The sequence below is a fragment of the Chaetodon auriga genome, chromosome 13, assembly GCF_051107435.1.
Source record: "Chaetodon auriga isolate fChaAug3 chromosome 13, fChaAug3.hap1, whole genome shotgun sequence".
Lineage (NCBI taxonomy): Eukaryota > Metazoa > Chordata > Actinopteri > Chaetodontiformes > Chaetodontidae > Chaetodon > Chaetodon auriga.
In genome coordinates, this window is record NC_135086.1 from 13,373,526 (window position 1) to 13,392,403 (window position 18,878).

An 18,878-nucleotide genomic window follows, 5' to 3' on the forward strand; every position below is an offset into this window, starting at 1 on the left:
ACACCCCCCTCCCTCGCTTTTCAATTCCAGCCAGACCCCAGGCTCGGCTACTAACTGGGGGCTGGAATATTGTGCACTGGGGATCAATGCGGCCCTGAGTGAAATGTCAACTGTGGCCCTGCGATGTGTCAGGCTGTGAGGGAGTTGTAATGGCTATTGATCCACTGTGCGCTTAATGCAGAGCTGCCCCACCACGACGCGAGCCAGCTGCAGCAGAAAGATATACGTATGAGATGAGCTAAAACTGAGAAAATAGAAAAGAAAGAGCCCACAGTTTTGTCCCCCTCCTTACATCCCTCCCTCTCTGGCTGCAGATTGATCTTCCTCTTCCTGCTGATTCTAACTGGGGTCTGTCATTATCTTACTCTGTCATTAGGGGCTCCATTGACAGCCTTGGCCTGTCTGTGTCACTCTATTGAGACAGCAACACTTTTCCCATGCAGTGTTCCCTACATTTATTAAAATCTCTGACAGCCTTGTCTTAGCTTTCTCCATAGATGGCTGAGCTTCAGGCAGCGGTGCAGCAGTGTAATTGGAAGACGAGGCTGTCTGTCCCTGGCTAGTAATATCTGTGAGGTACAGCTGTAGGTCAGACTGGTTTATATCAGACTGCTTGCTACGAAGAACAAAATCGGACCACCTTTGCCTGAGGGTCTGTGCCTCTGCTAGTATAGACCCTACATTTATGTCTGCATCCGCGAATCACATGTGCATGAGCAAGAGTTTTCACACTGTCGCTGCTGGGGAAAAATAATGTTTCTAAACAAAGGACAGTATGGAAATGATGCACAAGGTGGGTCAGAAAAAGGGGAGGTTGTGTATTTTTTCCTTTTCGCTGAAGGGGAGGAACACTAAAATTGTTGTCCTATTTTAGCCTCAACATGTCAGCAGAGCAATAACAAATGCGGTAAAATGGTGCATCCTGTTAACTGAACATTACAGCTTTCTTCAAACCAAAAGCTTTTAAACGAACCGTTATTATCTCTGTTGCTATATCAGACGATGTTGCAAACTGATATGTATGAGAATAAAAGAAATATCTGAGATGAACAAAAGTTAAAAGACCCTCCCCTACTTTCCAAAAAATTTCCCTGCAAAAGAAAACACACATAGCCCTCCTTTCTCCCTCATAATTTTCGTGCACTCTCGTACCCCTTCAAGCTAAATAAACCTGTTTGTAAATATGATAAAATATCTCAACAGCTGCTGCAACTCAGAGTGTTACTGTAGATTTAAGGGGCCAGTTTAGCTCAGTGTCCAAATAACAATAAATATTATGCCAGATTTCAATGTGAAACATGGGGCAACAGCATAAGAAAGAGCCTGAAAGAAGCAACCCAAGCAGCCTTTCTCTTCCACTCTTTACATAACCTAAATTCATGATCATATGATTATTGTTTTGCTGTATTCTTTGCTCCCCGGACTATTACTGTAGAGACTTGACAACTTGAAAACATTTCTGGAGGCTGTCAGGAAGTGCACAGTGGGGTGCACCGCATTGAGATTGGTGGTTTGTGGGTATATGTGTGTGTGTGTATTTGTGTGCTACACAAAAGCTATGCTGAGTATAGGCTGGCCGTGGGACCAAGCTGCTTCTCCATGTTACAGGAGGCACAATCAGGTAGGACCAGGGGGTCTCTGGCTGTCTTGGCCCTGTAACACACAAGGCTGCTCAATGGGACGGAAGTTATTGGGGGGTTGGAGTGAAACTGATGACATGGTGTGTGACAGAGACTCATCATTTGAGTGTGATACAAGTATTTGAGCTGCAAGGCTGTAATGTTGCTCGGCTTGTCTGGAAAGATTTATTCCAGATTGCAGGGCCTGAGGGGTCAGTGGCCGTACATGTGGGAGGTTTGTCTGAAAAAAAAACAAAAAAAACTGCACTTTTTGGGAGGGTGGTGGTGGTGGTGGAGGGGGTTGTGGACATAATGAAACATTGTGCAAGAATCATTCAGTGGAGGGAGAGGAGAAAAATGATTAGTCTATGTATCTAACTGTCATATCTATGTATTTGGAAAGCGGTGCTGAACATTTTAACGATAGCATGGAGTTCATGTAGTATTTGCTCTCATGCAGATGTACATGTGTTGGACACTTCCTAGAATACAATGAATTTCTGTCTCCACACAGCTTGAGTTTACGGCCTCTCTCCTGCCTGATAGAAAGCAGCTTTTATTTATCTATTTATTTTTATTTTTTTGCAGAAGAAATGTTTAATCCAACACCCACTGTGAAAGGAAAAAGTAATGCATATCTCACTATCTCGCCTGTCTCCTAGCGAGACGAAATTGAAATTTTAATGCATTTCAGAGTTTTTTCCCCTGAATGGAGACGCTGATAGACACGGGGATGTCATATTTACAGTATGAACACCCATGCTTTAATGCACTCTACAATACTGCCATCTCCAAGTTCTCCTGAACAAAACATGTTCTGCTCTTGAAGATAAAGGAAAGGCAAAGAACAAAATTATTCCTCAAGCTTTCTATCAAGCTTCTGCATTCATGGCAAAGTCTAAAGGGCATGTCAGTCCTCCTGCCTCTGAGAGAGGTAATTATCCTTTTCCTGTCAGAGAACAACAAATGATAGCTGACTATTGGGGTGCATTTTCAGGAGCTGAAATTTGTCAGTTGGAAGGAGAAGGAGGTTTAATTTTCTGGCAGCTGCATATCTACTTTTATCATGTTTTTTTTCACTGGTCATTTGTTGCATTTTTTTTTTCTTTTCACATGAGCTTGCACAGAGGTAGTGCTGCTTTTTTATGTCTGTGAGCTTCTGAGGGTGTATTTATGTGCCCTGCATTAACATACCTATTTATAGTCCTACACTTTCTTACAGTCATCTTTTTTTTTCTGTTGTGACCATTTCACAGATTATATATTGTCCAAGTAATTTCCCTTTCAGCATCTGTGTTTTTTACCTTTCACAGAAAGCAGTGAATGGAGGGAAAATTATCACAATTACTCATATAATTGAGCCGTCTTTGTAGCAAGTGCAGCTTCAGTAGCCCTTTTTTTCCATCAGCCAAAATGGTTTCATTATATGGGTTTTTCATATTCCCTGACACAGGGCTCTGCTGAGGGCCTGGCGCGTGGATGAGATGCAGGATGAACAGAGCGAATCATTAAGGTCACAGTAGGAATAATTATCCCAGCTATGGAAAGAGCATCAGCCTTTATTCTCCCCCAGCACAAATGCAATGTCCACGGCTTAGAACTTTGTTACAAATGGAGTTTCCACCTTCCACTTATACAAAGAAGAGAGGGGGAGAGCAAGACTTGTATCAACATGACAATTTTCCATCATTAAGACTAATGACAGGCACAGACTGTGGGGATCAAGGGGAGCACAAAAAAGAGAGGCACATTCAGGTGTTGGCTGAGTGCTGACCTCCTTCCTGTCTTTGTTGGAGACTTAACTCTTAACAAAAACTAAAAAGAGGTTCCAGACTAAAGGCGCAGTGGCAGCTGAACGTCAAGCAGCCCAGCTCTCCATGGGCAAATGACTTAATTGGTAAATTTGCATGTTTCCATTTGCAGGGAAATTAATTCAATAATACCTATGGTACATGTAAAGATAATAATAATTCATTGTTTTAGTGTTGGTGAAATAATTCCCCAGCTTATTGCTCCGTTGTACTCGTTTTATTTCTGCATTCCGGCTCTTTTACATCACTACACAACTAAGAGTTTATTAAATTTCAATTATCCTTAAAATTGATTTTCTGGTTAGTTGATTTGATTCCCAGATCTTCTTTTAACAGGTGGGTTGCTGTAACATGTAGCAAGTATGAAGCATCAATGTGACACTAGTTTCTTTTACAGTTTAGCTGAATTAAGTAAAAGCCATATTTTTCCAAGTCCTTACTCCCCAGCCTTCACTCAGGTAATTGGTCATTTTGCAGCCAATTTCGGGCAGGTTGGATGCTTGCTGCCATGGCCTGACCCCTGCTGCTGCTGTAATGGGGACAGCATTTCTACCAGTTCACCGGGGGCTTTTCCACACAGCTTTCTGAGGAGAGAGCTGCTGTGACCACTGAAGGGGGAAAAAGGAGTTGAAATATGACTTCTCAGCCCTGCAATCACCAGCTTTAAGTCCTATTAGACATATGTTAATTATAGAGTCCTTCTTTTCCTCTTCAGAAGAACTACTTGCAGATTTCATTTGTTGGAAATTTGTCGGAAAGAGGTCCAAAAATGTCCGTTTATGTATTTGAAAAGTAACAAGAAAAACAATTCATGGAGGAAAAAAAATGCAGGATAAAAAAAACAATAAAGCATCCAAAAAACAAAGAAGAAAAATGCTCCATCCTAAATTAAATGCCACATTTGTTGGCTTTTTATGTCTATTATCCTTTAAGTCGTCCGCAGAGCAACAAGTTTGGAGTCCCAGGAGCATTTGGTCAGTACATCTTGAACTGATGTGATGCAGTTTCCTCGTCATCGGTGCCTAAAAACAAACAAAACAATCATTATCATCCTGCAAACAGGTCTGAAAACGATCAACACCTTTTCATTGTTTCATTATATAATTTAGCATAGAAAACATTTAAAATATTTTGGCTCTCAATAAAGGAAATAACTCCACTTTTAAGTGTGTGTTAAATGCATAATGTGTGATCTGAATATAAACCAAAAAGCAACAAAATTTGAAACACAATCAAACAAGATTGACAGCTTTTTTAAATGAAACAAATACAAAGTTATTAATGTTTGCTTATGTTTATAAACATCAGTAAATTATCATAAATGAGAAACAGGAAAATGTTAGAAATTTAGAAGTCAAATCATCAGAACAATCCTTTAATTTACATGGACAATAATGACTGATTGAGCCCCCAAAAATAAAAAACATAATTCATTCTAATATGATTTCTGAAACAAGGAAGTGTGACCTCTCTCAGGTAATTTAATCAAGTATTAAAATCTGAGACAGTAAATTTGGTTTTGTCTTTCAAAAATAAATTGACTTCTTTAGTATCTTCTGAACACTATAAAAAAATGACTTAACATAATTTCATTTTCTCCCAGTGTCCCTCCTGACCCATATGATAATGCAATCAATTAACCAGTATAACAATCTTGTTTCTCAGATATTCTGATTCACTTTTTTGTTTGCGTGTAACTCAGTAAACAAAATCAATTCACATTTTGATGCCACATTGAACATGAAAATAGACATTGAATCGAGTTAATTGTAGTGCATCTAGTTTGCGTTCATTGACGCTGCAAATTACAGGATGGCAGCGAGCAGCAAAGCCAGAGAGGAAGCAGAACAAAAGGCAATTTCACTTGTTTGAGCCACTGTCCTTTAAAACGTGAAAGAAACCTTCAGATAGTGTAACATTTCTGCTTGAAGGCTCTCGTTAATTTACATTTGCATTTGTAGCTCAGGTGATGTGGTAATAATGTCAAAAAATGGGCAGTTTCAGAAACGGTGAGCTACTTTATTTATTTATTTTTTTTAAAGAAAAAAGCATCACAGAGTGTGACAACTGTTTTTTTTTTTTTTTTTTTTTTTAGTATTTGAGATGGATATCCATGCATGTTATTGAGTGCATGCATCATCTATAAGTGACAGCATGTAAAAGTTGTGGAAATTGGCTGCAATTTCGATTTTCCTTTTCTCATTTGCAGACACAAAATCATCAGAAATAATCAATCTTAAAGAGGGGTGGGGGTGGGGGTGGGGTGGGGTGGTACATGGTACATAAACACAAAGACATACACCTGCGTGTTGTAAAGCAGCATTTTGTCTCCTTCATTAGGAAGGTGAATAAAAGAGAACTCACAGTTGCCTGCACCCTGACAATAATTAATCACTGCTCACATGCAGAGTCTGCAGGGCGCGCATGGAGCTGTGCCTTCACACAGCATGGACACACAGTTTACCAATGCACCGCGGTCGGGGTAATATTTGGTGGCTGTGAAAATGTGGGTTGGCATGGCAGTTGAAGAGGGCTTTCTATCACCGGACTGAAATGAAGTCTGTGACATCGTGGCCCGTTGGCGCCCCCCCCCCCCCCCCCCCGCGCGCGCCTCCTTCTGTCTCTCCACCTCTGCACTAACCCTCAGGTGAAGAGCAGCAGGTGTTAAAACACCCTCAGCCACAGAGCTACTCACTCCTAACGAGCTCAGCCTCCGCGCTCCATCCATGCATGGAGGACTTTTATTTTTAGTGTGGCTACTTAGAGCCCTGCTGCCATGCTGCAGGAAGGACCGCCGTGGCCTCCGCTGCCCTCCTGCCAGCGAGCGCAGGAGTCAAATTATAAATTAAAGTGGTAATATTATCACGCGCCTGCTCATCCTAATGACACCGGGGATGGCTTGAGAAAATCCCTCAAATGAATAGTTAATCCTTTAGGTTGCAAGTAAATCAACACTGTATAAATGATTGATTCAGACGAAGAAGAAAAAAAGAAGAATATGATTTATTCAGCATTTCTGTTCAGCCCTGCTTCAACAAAAAACCTATAATTATTATTGCCATTATTAATAGTACACTCGTGATGTTATTTTACAATTTTCTGCAAATTCTGCCTCTGTTCTGTTAATGGTTTTGCTCACAGCCGCGTGCCAGTTTGCAGATACTATAATCGTGGGAAAATAATGACAGTTATCAGTCGCACCCACCAAGTACCCATAAAAATCTGTCCTCTGTTCTGGAAGATGATAATTATTGGTTGTACTACCATTATCATTGTCGTTGTTGATAGAGGAAATCTTGAAGCATTTTTCGAAAGTAATTCCAGAGAAATCACTTCAAATTGGCCTATTTTAGGGGGGACAAGGGACCAGCTTTCGTTATAGCCTAATATTGCACAGAAATCTTTAAATTCAGGCATCCGCAGCCGCCTGGCACACTGTGGCACACGTGCCGTGATGTCAGCGCCTGCATTTTGATACCACATTTTGCAACTTGCTAGTTCTGTTTTGAGTTCAATTATGTAATTACACTGATAATCACAGTGACGGAATTTAACTGCCTTTAATTTGTTATTCAGGTGGAGATGGAGGGACCGCGGATGGAGCAGCCGGGCTGTGTTTCTGCTTTGCACAGACACCAGAACAAGAGCTGCAGCCTGCAAATGAATCCTAAAAAAATGAAGAGCTGCTGGAGACTATGTTCTTCTTCTTCTTCTTCTTCTTCTTTCACCAAGTGCGTCCTGTGGAGGCTCTCTGACCCCGGATGGCGCGGCTTAATCTGCTTATTTTCCATCACATGATTTTTAAAGTAAGTGGATAGACACTGCTTTTAGCTGCTGATTGAAATTATTATTTTTTCCTCCTCAAATATTGCCTGGATAAAGTCATTTTACAGCTACAGCGGCGATCCTGTTTGAGCTTTAAGATGATCTAAACCTGCAGCTCAAGAAAAACGTCTCCTATGTTTAGCCAGTCGTCAGTTCAATTAAATCAAATGTCCAGGGATAATTATTCTTGTTGGGCTGTGGGAGGCGGGCCGCACCCCCATCCTCACTTAGATTCATGCTAATCAAAGGTGCCAGTGTTTAACAGAGCTGTGACCATTAATTGATTGCGATAGAAGCTGCTAAAGTCGTTTGGAAATTGTTTAAATGTGATAAGAAAATAGGCCCGCGTGCGTTCACGGCTGTGTTATAAAACAGCTGGGTGGGAAACATTTTTGGAGCAAGAATATTTAAGCAACAATTTCCCACCGTTATGCATCTGTATTAGCCCGTGCATTTTTATGCAGTAATTCATAATAAAACGTGTTTAAATTTCTTTAGAAATGGACAGCTCGCTTTGCTTTCATTACAAATTGGCCTGTCAATTCAAACATTTTTATTTGCTTTATTGTATGTCGGCCTGTATATATATATCCAGGTGTTATAGAACATCATTAGGCCTGTACCTGAACCAGCCTCATTTGACAGAGCAGAACTGTTTTACCGTCCCACTGCTGCCAGGTGTAACCGAGACCTCAAGCCACTGTTAAGTGTTAAATACATGACTAATTACAGACCTACTTATGAAAATTGAACAGTAGTGTTATGCTAATACACCTTCCTCCACAATGAGCACCAGGAGCTTTAATTAAAAAAAAAAAAAAAAAAGCTTTAATCAAACTGGCCAGCAGACAGAGCAGCTTTAAGGAGACTGGAAATGTAACGTTAATAAATGACGTTTAGACGGCCATATGACAATCGGCACTTTAAATACAGCGTGACAAACCTCATTTACTGGAGCTGTGGAAGGCTGTGCTGCTAGAAATGACAATGTTTTATTAAATATTACAAATCCTCCACAAAAGTGGATCAGAAAAAGATGTTATCACCCTCTGACATCCAATATTATCAGTATGTGGTGTCCAAAATTGGTGCTGCTATTCTATTATTATTGATAATAATAATAATAATAACAATAACAATAATAATAATAATAATAATAATAATAATAATAATAATGAATCTTGACATGTCAAGAGGAAATAATATAAAGGTTTTGTGGTTTTCCTTGACTTTATCAGGTTCTTCGAACCCAGCCCCAGCGTCGCCAATCGGCTTCCCTCTTGGAGAGAGTGGACCAATCAGCGACAGTCTTTGATGAATATTCATGAGTCCGAGATTCAAACCTTTGAGCGAGTTTGTCTTGGTCCACAGCATCATACCTTGGACTTTTCACAGGCACAAACTACATTTTCTTATGAATGGAAAGAGAAAAAATCAGTTCGGCTTAAATTGGGACCCATCCTTCACTGAGATCATAGAAGGAAAACAACAAAAGCAAGACAAGGGGAGCCGCAAGAAGAGATGACAATGACCACAATTCCAGAAAGTCTTAATAGCCCTGCCTCAGGAAAAACCGTTTTCATGGAGTTTGGACCCCCGAGTCAACAAATGTCGCCGTCCTCCATGTCTCACGGACACTATCCCATGCACTGTTTACATTCAGCAGGTCATACCCAGCACGACAGCTACAGTCCAGCCACATCGTTCCCCAGATCTCTGGGCTATCCATACGTAAACTCCGTCGGCAGCCATTCCACCAGTCCATATCTCAGCGCAGTACAGACCTACCAAAACAGCTCGGCACTCACACAGACGCGGTTAGAGGATGCAGGTAAGTGCGCGACAGCATCTTTGGATCTTAAATATCGACTTTCTGTATTGGCACGGCTCTGTGCTGTATAGCTGCAGTCCTCGCTGCATCGAAAAGGCGACCCAGATGTTGGAATTAGGCTTAGTAATTATTTATTGCGTAACGCCATAAACAATGTATGCAATTAAGGGTAATTATACCTAAAGTACAGCCTGTAAAACTTGCGCTGGAGTATTCATAGCTGCGCAGCACTGTTGGCTACAACTGCCTCCTCATTTTTCCCCTCTTCCCTTTGCTCTTTTCTGTCTCTCTCAGCGCCAGAAGCGGAGAAAAACACAGTGGTCGAAGGCGGAGAAGTGCGATTCAACGGGAAAGGCAAAAAGATCAGGAAACCAAGGACTATCTATTCGAGTTTACAACTTCAAGCTCTCAACAGGAGATTTCAACAAACTCAATATTTGGCGTTACCGGAGAGAGCTGAGCTGGCAGCGTCGCTGGGTCTCACTCAGACACAGGCAAGAGCGAGACACACACACACACACACACACACACACACACACACACACACACACACACACACACACACACACACACACACACGCACACATAGCTTCACTCTGCAGCAGCACATCATCTCTTTATCACTACATTATTATTATTATTATTATTATTATTATTATTATTATTATTATTATTATTATTATTATTATCTACTCATGTGGAAAAACATTTGTCAAACAATAACATAATAGTCTAAATCAAGGATTGATTTTGTTTCTCTGGATATTATCCTGTCATTCGTGTCTTACTATCAGTGACATCTTAATAATATCATAATCAAGGGCAATATATTAATATTTAATTATTTTCTCTCCACTTTTGTTTGAAAGCAGCTGCGTGCGTAAAGCGCGCCCTGATGCTTTTAAAACTGTCCCACTCTTTCACTTCTGTTTGTACTTTTTTATCCAATCAACTTCCATTCGTCTCTCCAGGTGAAGATTTGGTTTCAAAATAAACGCTCTAAATTCAAGAAACTGATGAAGCAAGGCGGAGGCACTATTGACGCCAACGCTTTAGCCACTGGCCGCGGACTGTCGAGCGGTTCTCCCTCGGTGGCACCTGTCTGGAGCTCGCCGACCACCGTGAAGACTTCAGTGGGGACAACCGGATCTTACATTCCCAGCTACACCTCATGGTATCCAACCACGCACCAAGAGTCTATGCAACAGTCACAGCTCATGTGAACAGAGACCTCAGCCCTCGCCTCTGCCATGGCTCGTGTCTCGGGATGTTGAAGGGGCATGCAGCCCGCTCAGCGCCGCCCGGCACTGATCGTCCACAACAACAACACGAACCCCGGAGTTTGCTGCCGCATGCCGCCAGCTGGCACAGCGGCCTCCTCATACCGGATGACGGCGAGCAAGGGATTCAAAGACTGAGAAAGGCACGCAATGCGCCCAAGGGCAACAAGTCCATGACAGTCAGCGGAAATCGTCGACAAATGGATCCTTTTATTGGCTGCTGTTTATCACTTTTGTGTCAGTTTCTATTTTTTTTTTTTTTAAATCATATTTGTGAGTTATTCTGTTTATGAGAAAACACGTGTTTGTTTACGCCAGATGTCGGGCCCAAGGTGACGAAGACCTAAAATCAATCTGCATTCATTAACAGTGAAAGGTCGACAGGGGTGTTTCTTTAACCAAATAATAATGACTCCACGAGCAACCATCAGGCCGTCAATATGCTTACAGTTCATCCAACCACAGAGCATACTGTGCAAAGCCTCAACCTGCTACTATGTTGTTTATATGTGTTTGTTATTTAAGTTAAATTATTCAGAGGAGTTTTTCCGTTGAGGTCCGTCTGTGTTCATTTTGTAAGTGTGTGAAATAACAACACTGTGTTGTTAATGCTGCACTAACGCAAGCAGAGCTTTTCTATGCCGTGCCCCGATGTTATGTGAAAAATGTAAAAGGCCTGACAGTTTGCTGCTTGAGAAAAAAAAAATATCCTGAAGGTGAGCAGCTCATTTGTCACTGTATTTTGTACATAATTTTCAGATTTGTTTTCGTGCTGTACTGGATACGCTGTGAAACAGGGTTTTAGGCTTTCTGTATTCGTCGAGATGTGTTTAGTCAACATAGAAAATATTTAGTTTTGTATTGATCACTTTAATTTATTGATCTGTTTCTGAAGTTTATGTACATAATGTGCAAAGTTTCAAAAGCAGTAAAATAATGATTTAAATTATGTCAAGAAAGGTGTCTGATTGAAATCCCCTCCCTCCACCCTCCACCTCCACCCTCCTCCCACGTGAAAAGAAAGGCTTCAGCATGGTGCAGCTTTAATGTGAGCTGACACAAAGCAGTATCATGTTGGTTATTGTAGCAGACACCATGTGAGTGCGTTTGTATGAGCTGCAAAAGGCTCGTCGCTTAGATTTATGGCCGTGTTTAGCGTTCAGCCTGCATGGGTTTGTGCTGCTGCTGCTGCTCACTGGATGCAGATGTTGTCAAACCTCTGGAGCGACGGGAGAATTAGAAAAATGCATCTAAAAAAGCTCGATTAAACAAGATGTTCTCTGCACGAAAAGACCTTTGCATGTGGTTCAGCTACATTTTATGTGGTTAATGGAAAATACCAAAAGAACATTGGTTAAAAATGGCAGAAACCACTGGGAATCCTTTGTCCGGTTTGAGCTGCATAATTCATATGATTAACCGTCGCGTTGCGGGCGACCTGGATTCATTTAACAACATCGCTTATTTCTTTTCAGCTTTTCTAAAAGATAATTTTCCTTCTATTTGTCTTCCGACAATCCCCATTTTCTGACATGAATGGGGGAGATCAATTGTGTGTGTTAAGTGAATAATTGCGCAAGAGGCAGGTGCTGCAAAAAGACTGGATGAGCAAGCGGGACACAAGGCGGATTAGAGATCAGTGAGAGTGAAAAGTTCAAAGGCCTTCTTGTTCGGGGTTCACACTTTATTCATGTGCTGGAGTTACGCAACCTTGCAGTAAGCCTTTTGGGGGTCTTTTCATGTCCTAAAATAAAATGTTACTAGTTTGGTTAGAAACTAAAAAAAAAGCGTTTGTGCATGGATTTATTTTCCTCGCGGTGAGTTTTTAAGAAAATGCCTTAAATAAACTAAACTGCCCCGGAATAAACCGTCCATTCAGGCTCCATTAACTCTGCACTGGTTATACGTGGTAAAATAATAATAATAATAATAATATAAAAAAAAAAAAAAAAAAAAAAAAAATCTTATAAATCGTATATGTGCACGAGAAGAAACGAGGGATGAAAAACCGAATTGTAAATGCGCGACTTGCAGCTGACGCTCTCCTCCTCCATCCGTGTATAAATGTTTTGCAGTTATACTGACATATTTGATGCCGTTTGTGCGCTCAGCACAGCATCCCTTCAGGAGGCCAACAGGAGCCAAAGAGGTACACATGACATCATAACAGCACATTGAAATCAGGTCTAATTTGTTTCATGTTTAATCTATTGTTAAACATTAGACCATCACAATGCTTTATTATTATTATTATTATTATTATTATTATTATTATTATTATTATTATTATTACATGTTCCATACGTCGTTTTGTTCCAATACAGCATCACACTTATTTTGGACTGAAAAGAAATAAGCTCTGTCCTCGTTTATCTACTGTCTGCTCCTCGTGTAACATCCCCTGCTTCCATCCTGTCTCTATTGTTATTTTAATACAAAACTCAGAACATATGCAGTCCTTTGTGAACAAGCCAACCTAAGTAGAGCAGGCCTATGTATATTTCGATACCATTAAGAAATAATATGAATTGTGCTGCTGCTGCTGCTGCTGTATATAGAGAACACAAAACTGCCTACCTAGCCCTAGAAAGGCGCAGCTGCACATCCAAGAGGGTCAGTGTTATTTCGCTGTATTCTCCCCTTGATTATACAAGCTGAGCCCATCAAACCCAGCATAATTACAGTAATTTCGCCCTTATTTATTCTAATGCAGTTTCCTATCTCTGAGGCAATTATGAGCATTTTTTTCCCGCAAGGAGGATCTTTCCGCGTTGACAAAAGAGATAGTGCTCTGAAAGAAATTTGCTGCTGCAATAGAAAAAGAAAAAAAAAAAAAAAAAACGAAAAAAAAAAAAAAAAAACCGAAATAGGTGAGCTGCCATTTCGTCACTGTTCCCTTAGACTTAGCCAATGTATAAGGCTGGCAAATTGCTTGCAGGTGTACATCACGGAGTTGTCAATGCGAAGAGGCTTCAAAATTAGCAAAGCACAATGTGAGAGTAATGAGAGCAGCGGCTGAATTAAAGAACAACTTGTGTGTCTCCCCTTCCTTACATTTCCTGTCGGTGTGAACAGCTTTCTGAGCTATAGGACTTTTTACACAAAAGTCTTTGGTTGCACATTAAAAAGGCTACATTTGGAGATTTTCTTAAAAATGAAGTTACAGGGTAAAAAAAAAAAAAAAAAAGATTTTACTCTTAATTGGAGCCAGTCTTTGAAATAGTTTTATAGCATCAAAGAGTCAGTAACATTCAGCGACGTGACTGAGAGAGAGAAAAACAAATAAATGTTGCAGGCAAGGAGGGAAAAATGACTGTAAATGATGCCTGTAACGAGAATTAAGCCAATTTCCTGTTTTTAATGATCTCGAATGCATTCAGTCGTCTTTCAATGAATATTTAAGAAGTAAAAAAATCCAGCACGCACCTTTCAGCTTGAAAAGGAAGAGGCAAGCTCCCTCTCAGGACGCTCAGGAATCAGCATGGAAGCAGATGAGCAGCAGCAGCAGCAGCAGCAGCAGCAGCATCCTGCAGCACAGACGCAAGATGAGCGCTTAAATCCCACAAAATACGTCCCGTGTGCTGGTCGAAGCCATAGCAGCAGAGTTCAGAATATCACTGAAAATGTCTGCTTTATTTCCCCTCTTTATAGCTGATGGGGGGAAAAATGTAGATTATTAGCATAAATGTTTACTCCTCATTACGCTGATGACATTGTGCACTCGAGATCTTGGTAATCTTTGGGGGAAATTATGAGTAATTTTTTAAAATTTAAAGCAGCAGTTACCATGCAATTCAGGCTAATTCTGCGTAGGCTCCACACGGATATAATTATCGTCGAGTCAAGATGTTAGGCTAAAAACTATGCATTGATATTCCCATTTATTATGTACATAGGACTTTGACAATGTTGATGCTTGAAATAGCGGGAAATTGTCTTGTGTAAAAAATAACACCCCATATTAGGACATCTAAAATTGCGAAGAATTATATAGTAATTGCAGGCTTTCAGATTTGAAAGCCAGAATGCTCAAACCAGAGCAAATGTGGATGAAATTACAGATCGGGGTATAAATTAGGATAGGAGGTATGGCATTTACAAGTTGCCTGGAGAAATGCAAAAGTACAAACCGCAGTTGCTCTGGAGTAGCAGACAACATCCTTGTTATTAGGGAGAAATCGATAAATATTCTTTTCTTACAGAAGTATTATTCATAAATCAGTGCTTATTACTTCACAGCTGGTTGTATGAGTAAAGCCACATATATGAGAATAGGAGAAAAACAGCTAATGTATTAACTATTTTAGCCTCCGGTGCAGAGATCATGTAGTGTCGTGATGCATGCGCTTACACTCTCTGTACGATAACAGTATAGACAAACGAAATCTACAAACACTCAGAGGTATATAGGCCTGCAAACGTGCAGATGTACAGATGTGCTGGCGCACAGCACAGACATGCTGCATGTCTGGCATCTGATCCTGTCAGCTCCAGGGAGGAGGCTCCATCATGGAGATATAGCAGCCGCTGACAGGCTACAGTCCTAATTATGTACAAGGAAACGATCCCACTTTATGGCCCGTGGTCGTTTGAAGGGAAGCGTGTGGGATAGACAGTGACAATCATGAATGAGAACTAAGCGATAGGACCGTGTATTAATAATAAGCTACCACTCCATCTGCTGCAGTCAAAACAGTCCTGGTAAAATAGCTAAACTCAACTAAAGTAAAAGTGGTTTTGGTGGCAGCGATAAATTCAGTTTTGGGGCGCATGCCTCTGTTTTCCATGTACCCTACAGCCCCTACATGATCCACAAATATAATATAGGTCAATCTATCTTCAGAGATCAGAGGCTTCACTTGTGAGGCGTGAGAAATGTTTCCATGATGTTGTAGCTCCGGGCTGTCTTGGACCTAGTTCCTCTCTTTTTCTCTTGTTAGCCCGAGTTCATAAAACGTCTGGAAAGCCGCTCTCTGACTCCACAGAGTCTGAGAAGCTTGTGCTCAGCTCATTCATACCCACCCTCATCTTCCCCTCTCGCATGCCAAGGCGTGTTGTTGTCTCGACTCCCCCTCCGCTGAGCCTGCGCCCCGGGCCTCTGCCTCTGCCTGCCCGCCTCAATGAGCCTCGGTTCGGCTAATCATCTGCTGACGGAGCCGGGTAAAATAAATTTAACCCGAGACATTTAAGGGATTATCTTACGGCTGCCCACGCTTGTTGTTAGCATCCTAACGCCTTTGTAATTACAAACAACACATTATTACTTTTATGACATAGCTTTTAATCAGCGTATGGTCGGCTACCCTTAAACGTAAACCGCCTAGCTTAACTTAAAGCTAAGTTAGTACTGAGGGGAGCTGCTAACACGGTTGCTAGGCAACACAACTAAAGGTTAGCATAATAAGCTAGGCTATTAATTGTCTTAGCTACAGGTGTGCGTTTATCCGGTTCTTTTCAACGAGTTTCAGTCCATTACAACCAAAATACAGGTAAGCAGAGTTTAAATAAATCACTGTAAAATGTTTGCAGCAGTCTGGATGCATTAGCTCTTGTAGGCTACTGTAATAGATAAAGGAATTTCCATCAACAGGTTAAATTGATAAGTTAGCTAGTAGTGAGCTATGTCAACATCTCTCTGAAATCAAGCTAGCGTTAGTTGACGTGGAAAAAGGTCATGCAGCACTCACCGAGCATTACTTATATGCTTTAAAATTATATCTATGCAGGCATAGTTGTTTCAAGCTTCACATATAGGCCCACTGCAAAACAAATAGGCAAGGACAGGGCAAATCCTCCCGTCATCCACGAATGGCTATGAGGAAAGAAATGGAGACATGCATATGCACAGAAAACATTTTATTTAAATAACGTCTGGCCATATATGAAACACTGCTAAAATAAATTAGACAAAAAAATAATAATAATACAATTAAGTGTGATACAAGTAAATCAGAGGGTGGGACAATCAGTAGCTTACGGTGGATAATTAATGGATTCGCACCAATAGCATAAAGAAAGAGTCAAAGCGGAATGGGCTATTAAAAAGGTGTGGTAAAATATTTACAAACGTGGATTCAGACACTTACCCCCCAGTTTATTCAAATCAACTCACGACTTGAGGAATGGATAAAGGTAAACTGTTTTATCGCACAACAAAATGAGGTCATATTGAAAAAGGCACGATACAGTTATAACTTGTGCTACATTTGTGACGGGTTGTCCTGCGATGAGTGTTTTATTTGCAGGAATGGCAAAAAAAGTGACGTCCGCGTAAAAGTAGGCTTGCGCCCAGGCTGTGATTGCTTTGGGTAATAGTGGTTCATTCATCCCTCGACATAAACAAAATAAATAAATACAAAAATAACTGTAGAAATCTGTGTCTACCATTTGCCAGCGCGACAACTGGCAAGGTCCATGAACCTGTCTGGCTCCATTGACTTATCCTAGATGCTTTTGCGTGTAAAGTTCGCATGGCGCACACACGAGGTCTGTAAAATGAAGGTATTGGCATTTTCTTTTTTTTTCACCAGTACTGTCCGATTAAAACCCGATGTTTCTGCTTCAGAATATCGTCCCAGCGCTTATGGCGGAGTTGTGGTGGTGCTGGACCAGAGGCTGCAGATGCGTCGTAGAGTTCGTGGTTGAATACCAGGAGTAGTTTGCCAAAAACGATGAAGGCGCAGTCGTGTTGGGAGGGCTGCTGCTCTGAGGTAAACTAGGGTTGACACTGTTCATTCTTTGAGTCTGTGGAAAGTCCCAGGCAGTAGTTGGCGGGGACGTGCAGGGGGGAGATTCACTGGAAGCAGCATGTTGCTCTGGGGGGATTTCTCCACTTTTCCACAACTTCTTGAACTTGGAGCGGCGGTTTTGGAACCAGATTTTGACCTGAGATAGAAACGAATACAAGCATAAAACTGATTAACCAATATTTCCCAACTCCAATCGCCATTTGACGGTTTTAATTTCTCTTCATATGAGACATAATGTGATTACTGGACAGCGGGTGAGCCCGTGTCTTCGATGAACCCACCTGTGTTTGCGTAAGGCCCAGCGAGGCTGCCAGCTCGGCCCGTTCTGGTAGAGCCAAATACTGCGTCTTTTGAAACCTCCGTTGAAGTGCAGCCAGTTGGAAGCTGGAATAAATGGTTCGAGGTTTCCTGACCTTCTTTGGTTTTCCATTAACCATCCGGACTTCTGGCTCGCTCTCTTCTTTCTCTGAAGGAACATTCAAATATAATCGACGTTACGCATGAAGGGTAAAGCAATTTGTTCCTTAGTTGCATAGGATTATTACGCACGGGCGTCTGTTTGTGACTATATTGCATATCTGTATATATATGTATCGCAACTTTACATTCGTTTTTCAATTATTGTATGTACATCTAATAATTCACTTGATTTTATCAGATTTTCTATTCATACTTCCGAGAAAAAATAGAAATTGTCAAAGTTTGCTTGAGAGTTGTGTTTAAAAATTAATTAATCGAACATTCACTATCACTGCTTTATTTGTGACCACATCATATATTGTTAGTTATGTGCTATGCCTGTTCCAGCTTATCCCTCATACATTTCATACAGTCATAGTTTGAAGTTTGCTTCCAAACACTTTCATGAAATTAAACAATTTAAAGGAAACAAACTGAACAGCTTCCTTACCTGTATCGGCGGGAGCAGGAGAGGAGTTGGGGCCGTAGGAGCCGTATGCACCATAAGATGAGTTGAAACCAAGGTCGTATGACTTTGCGTTATATGGCACAGTGCTCGCGGCGCTGCCGTGGTACTGGTAAGAGCCGAGCTGGCCAAACGGAGACCCTGCGCAGTGGCCTGGCTGTTGGCTGTTGTAGTAGCTGCTGTCCGTCGCCGTGGACACTGGCAGAGTCGGAGACTCCTGTGATTTGTGCAAGCTGTGGTAACTGCTTGAGGTAATCTGGTTCGAATGCATATCAGTATTTAAGTTCTCAAAAACCCCGGTCATCTTCGTGTTGGAGCGGAGCAATCTCGTCACCTATGCGCAAAAATCGCCAAATTGCGAAACTGCAAGCTGAAAGCGCGACTCGAATCTTGGACTGATGACACCTTTTCGTGAATCGAAACGCATCCCCGTGTAAACTGTGGCAAAATCAGCAGAAGGTGTGTCCCTCTCACAGTGGCCTGTGATTATCTGCTACGGTCGCTGGTGGGAGCGCATTTATGAGAGAGTGAGAGGGAGAGCTACTGTGTCTGAGGCAACCAATGAGTAAGAGCTGCATGACTGACTACTCCCCACCGCGTCCACCCTCCATTATTTGTTCAGGGCTGTCTGTCCCGGTTGTCTGCTGAAGAGTTTTCCTTCAAAGCATCTCAAAAGAATCAGAGAAAGGTACCGTGACCAAAAGCTGCAGGCCCAGTTCTGGTCTTGATCCTGTAACACAGGCTGAGTAATACATCGTGTGCATTCGGCTATGTGATCTAACGTGACTTCAGCAAATGGATAACATGTACTGCAAAGTCACCATTAAATTGGCGGTTG

At 41.5% G+C, this 18,878-nt stretch overlaps 2 protein-coding genes across 2 annotated transcripts; one reads left to right on the top strand and one right to left on the bottom strand.

Moving 5' to 3' along the window:
* The first annotated feature begins 8,776 nt into the window (after nucleotides 1-8,776).
* dlx1a (distal-less homeobox 1a) lies at nucleotides 8,777-11,315 on the top strand. Its single transcript, XM_076746101.1, has 3 exons — nucleotides 8,777-9,086; nucleotides 9,381-9,580; nucleotides 10,058-11,315. Exons 1-3 carry the CDS (start codon nucleotides 8,777-8,779, stop codon nucleotides 10,307-10,309), a joined length of 762 nt encoding a protein of 253 aa, XP_076602216.1. The 3' UTR covers nucleotides 10,310-11,315.
* A 4,938-nt stretch (nucleotides 11,316-16,253) lies between these two features.
* dlx2a (distal-less homeobox 2a) lies at nucleotides 16,254-18,535 on the bottom strand. The gene is made up of 3 exons (XM_076747047.1): nucleotides 18,026-18,535; nucleotides 17,397-17,581; nucleotides 16,254-17,251 (listed from the first exon to the last, which is right to left on the bottom strand). Exons 1-3 carry the CDS (start codon nucleotides 18,342-18,344, stop codon nucleotides 16,928-16,930), a joined length of 828 nt encoding a protein of 275 aa, XP_076603162.1. The 5' UTR covers nucleotides 18,345-18,535; the 3' UTR covers nucleotides 16,254-16,927.
* Between the last annotated feature and the right edge of the window lie 343 nt (nucleotides 18,536-18,878).

What these genes read in the sequence shown, in the direction of transcription:
- dlx1a (XM_076746101.1), top strand. Translation starts at nt 8,777, where the DNA reads ATGACAATGACCACAATTCCAGAAAGTCTTAATAGCCCTGCCTCAGGA. An exon ending in GACGCGGTTAGAGGATGCAG is followed by an intron (nt 9,087 to 9,380) that starts GTAAGTGCGCGA and finishes TGTCTCTCTCAG; the next exon opens with CGCCAGAAGCGGAGAAAAAC. An exon ending in TGGGTCTCACTCAGACACAG is followed by an intron (nt 9,581 to 10,057) that starts GCAAGAGCGAGA and finishes TCGTCTCTCCAG; the next exon opens with GTGAAGATTTGGTTTCAAAA.
- dlx2a (XM_076747047.1), bottom strand. Translation starts at nt 18,344, where the DNA reads ATGACCGGGGTTTTTGAGAACTTAAATACTGATATGCATTCGAACCAG. An exon ending in TCCTGCTCCCGCCGATACAG is followed by an intron (nt 17,582 to 18,025) that starts GTAAGGAAGCTG and finishes ATGTTCCTTCAG; the next exon opens with AGAAAGAAGAGAGCGAGCCA. An exon ending in TGGGCCTTACGCAAACACAG is followed by an intron (nt 17,252 to 17,396) that starts GTGGGTTCATCG and finishes TTTCTATCTCAG; the next exon opens with GTCAAAATCTGGTTCCAAAA.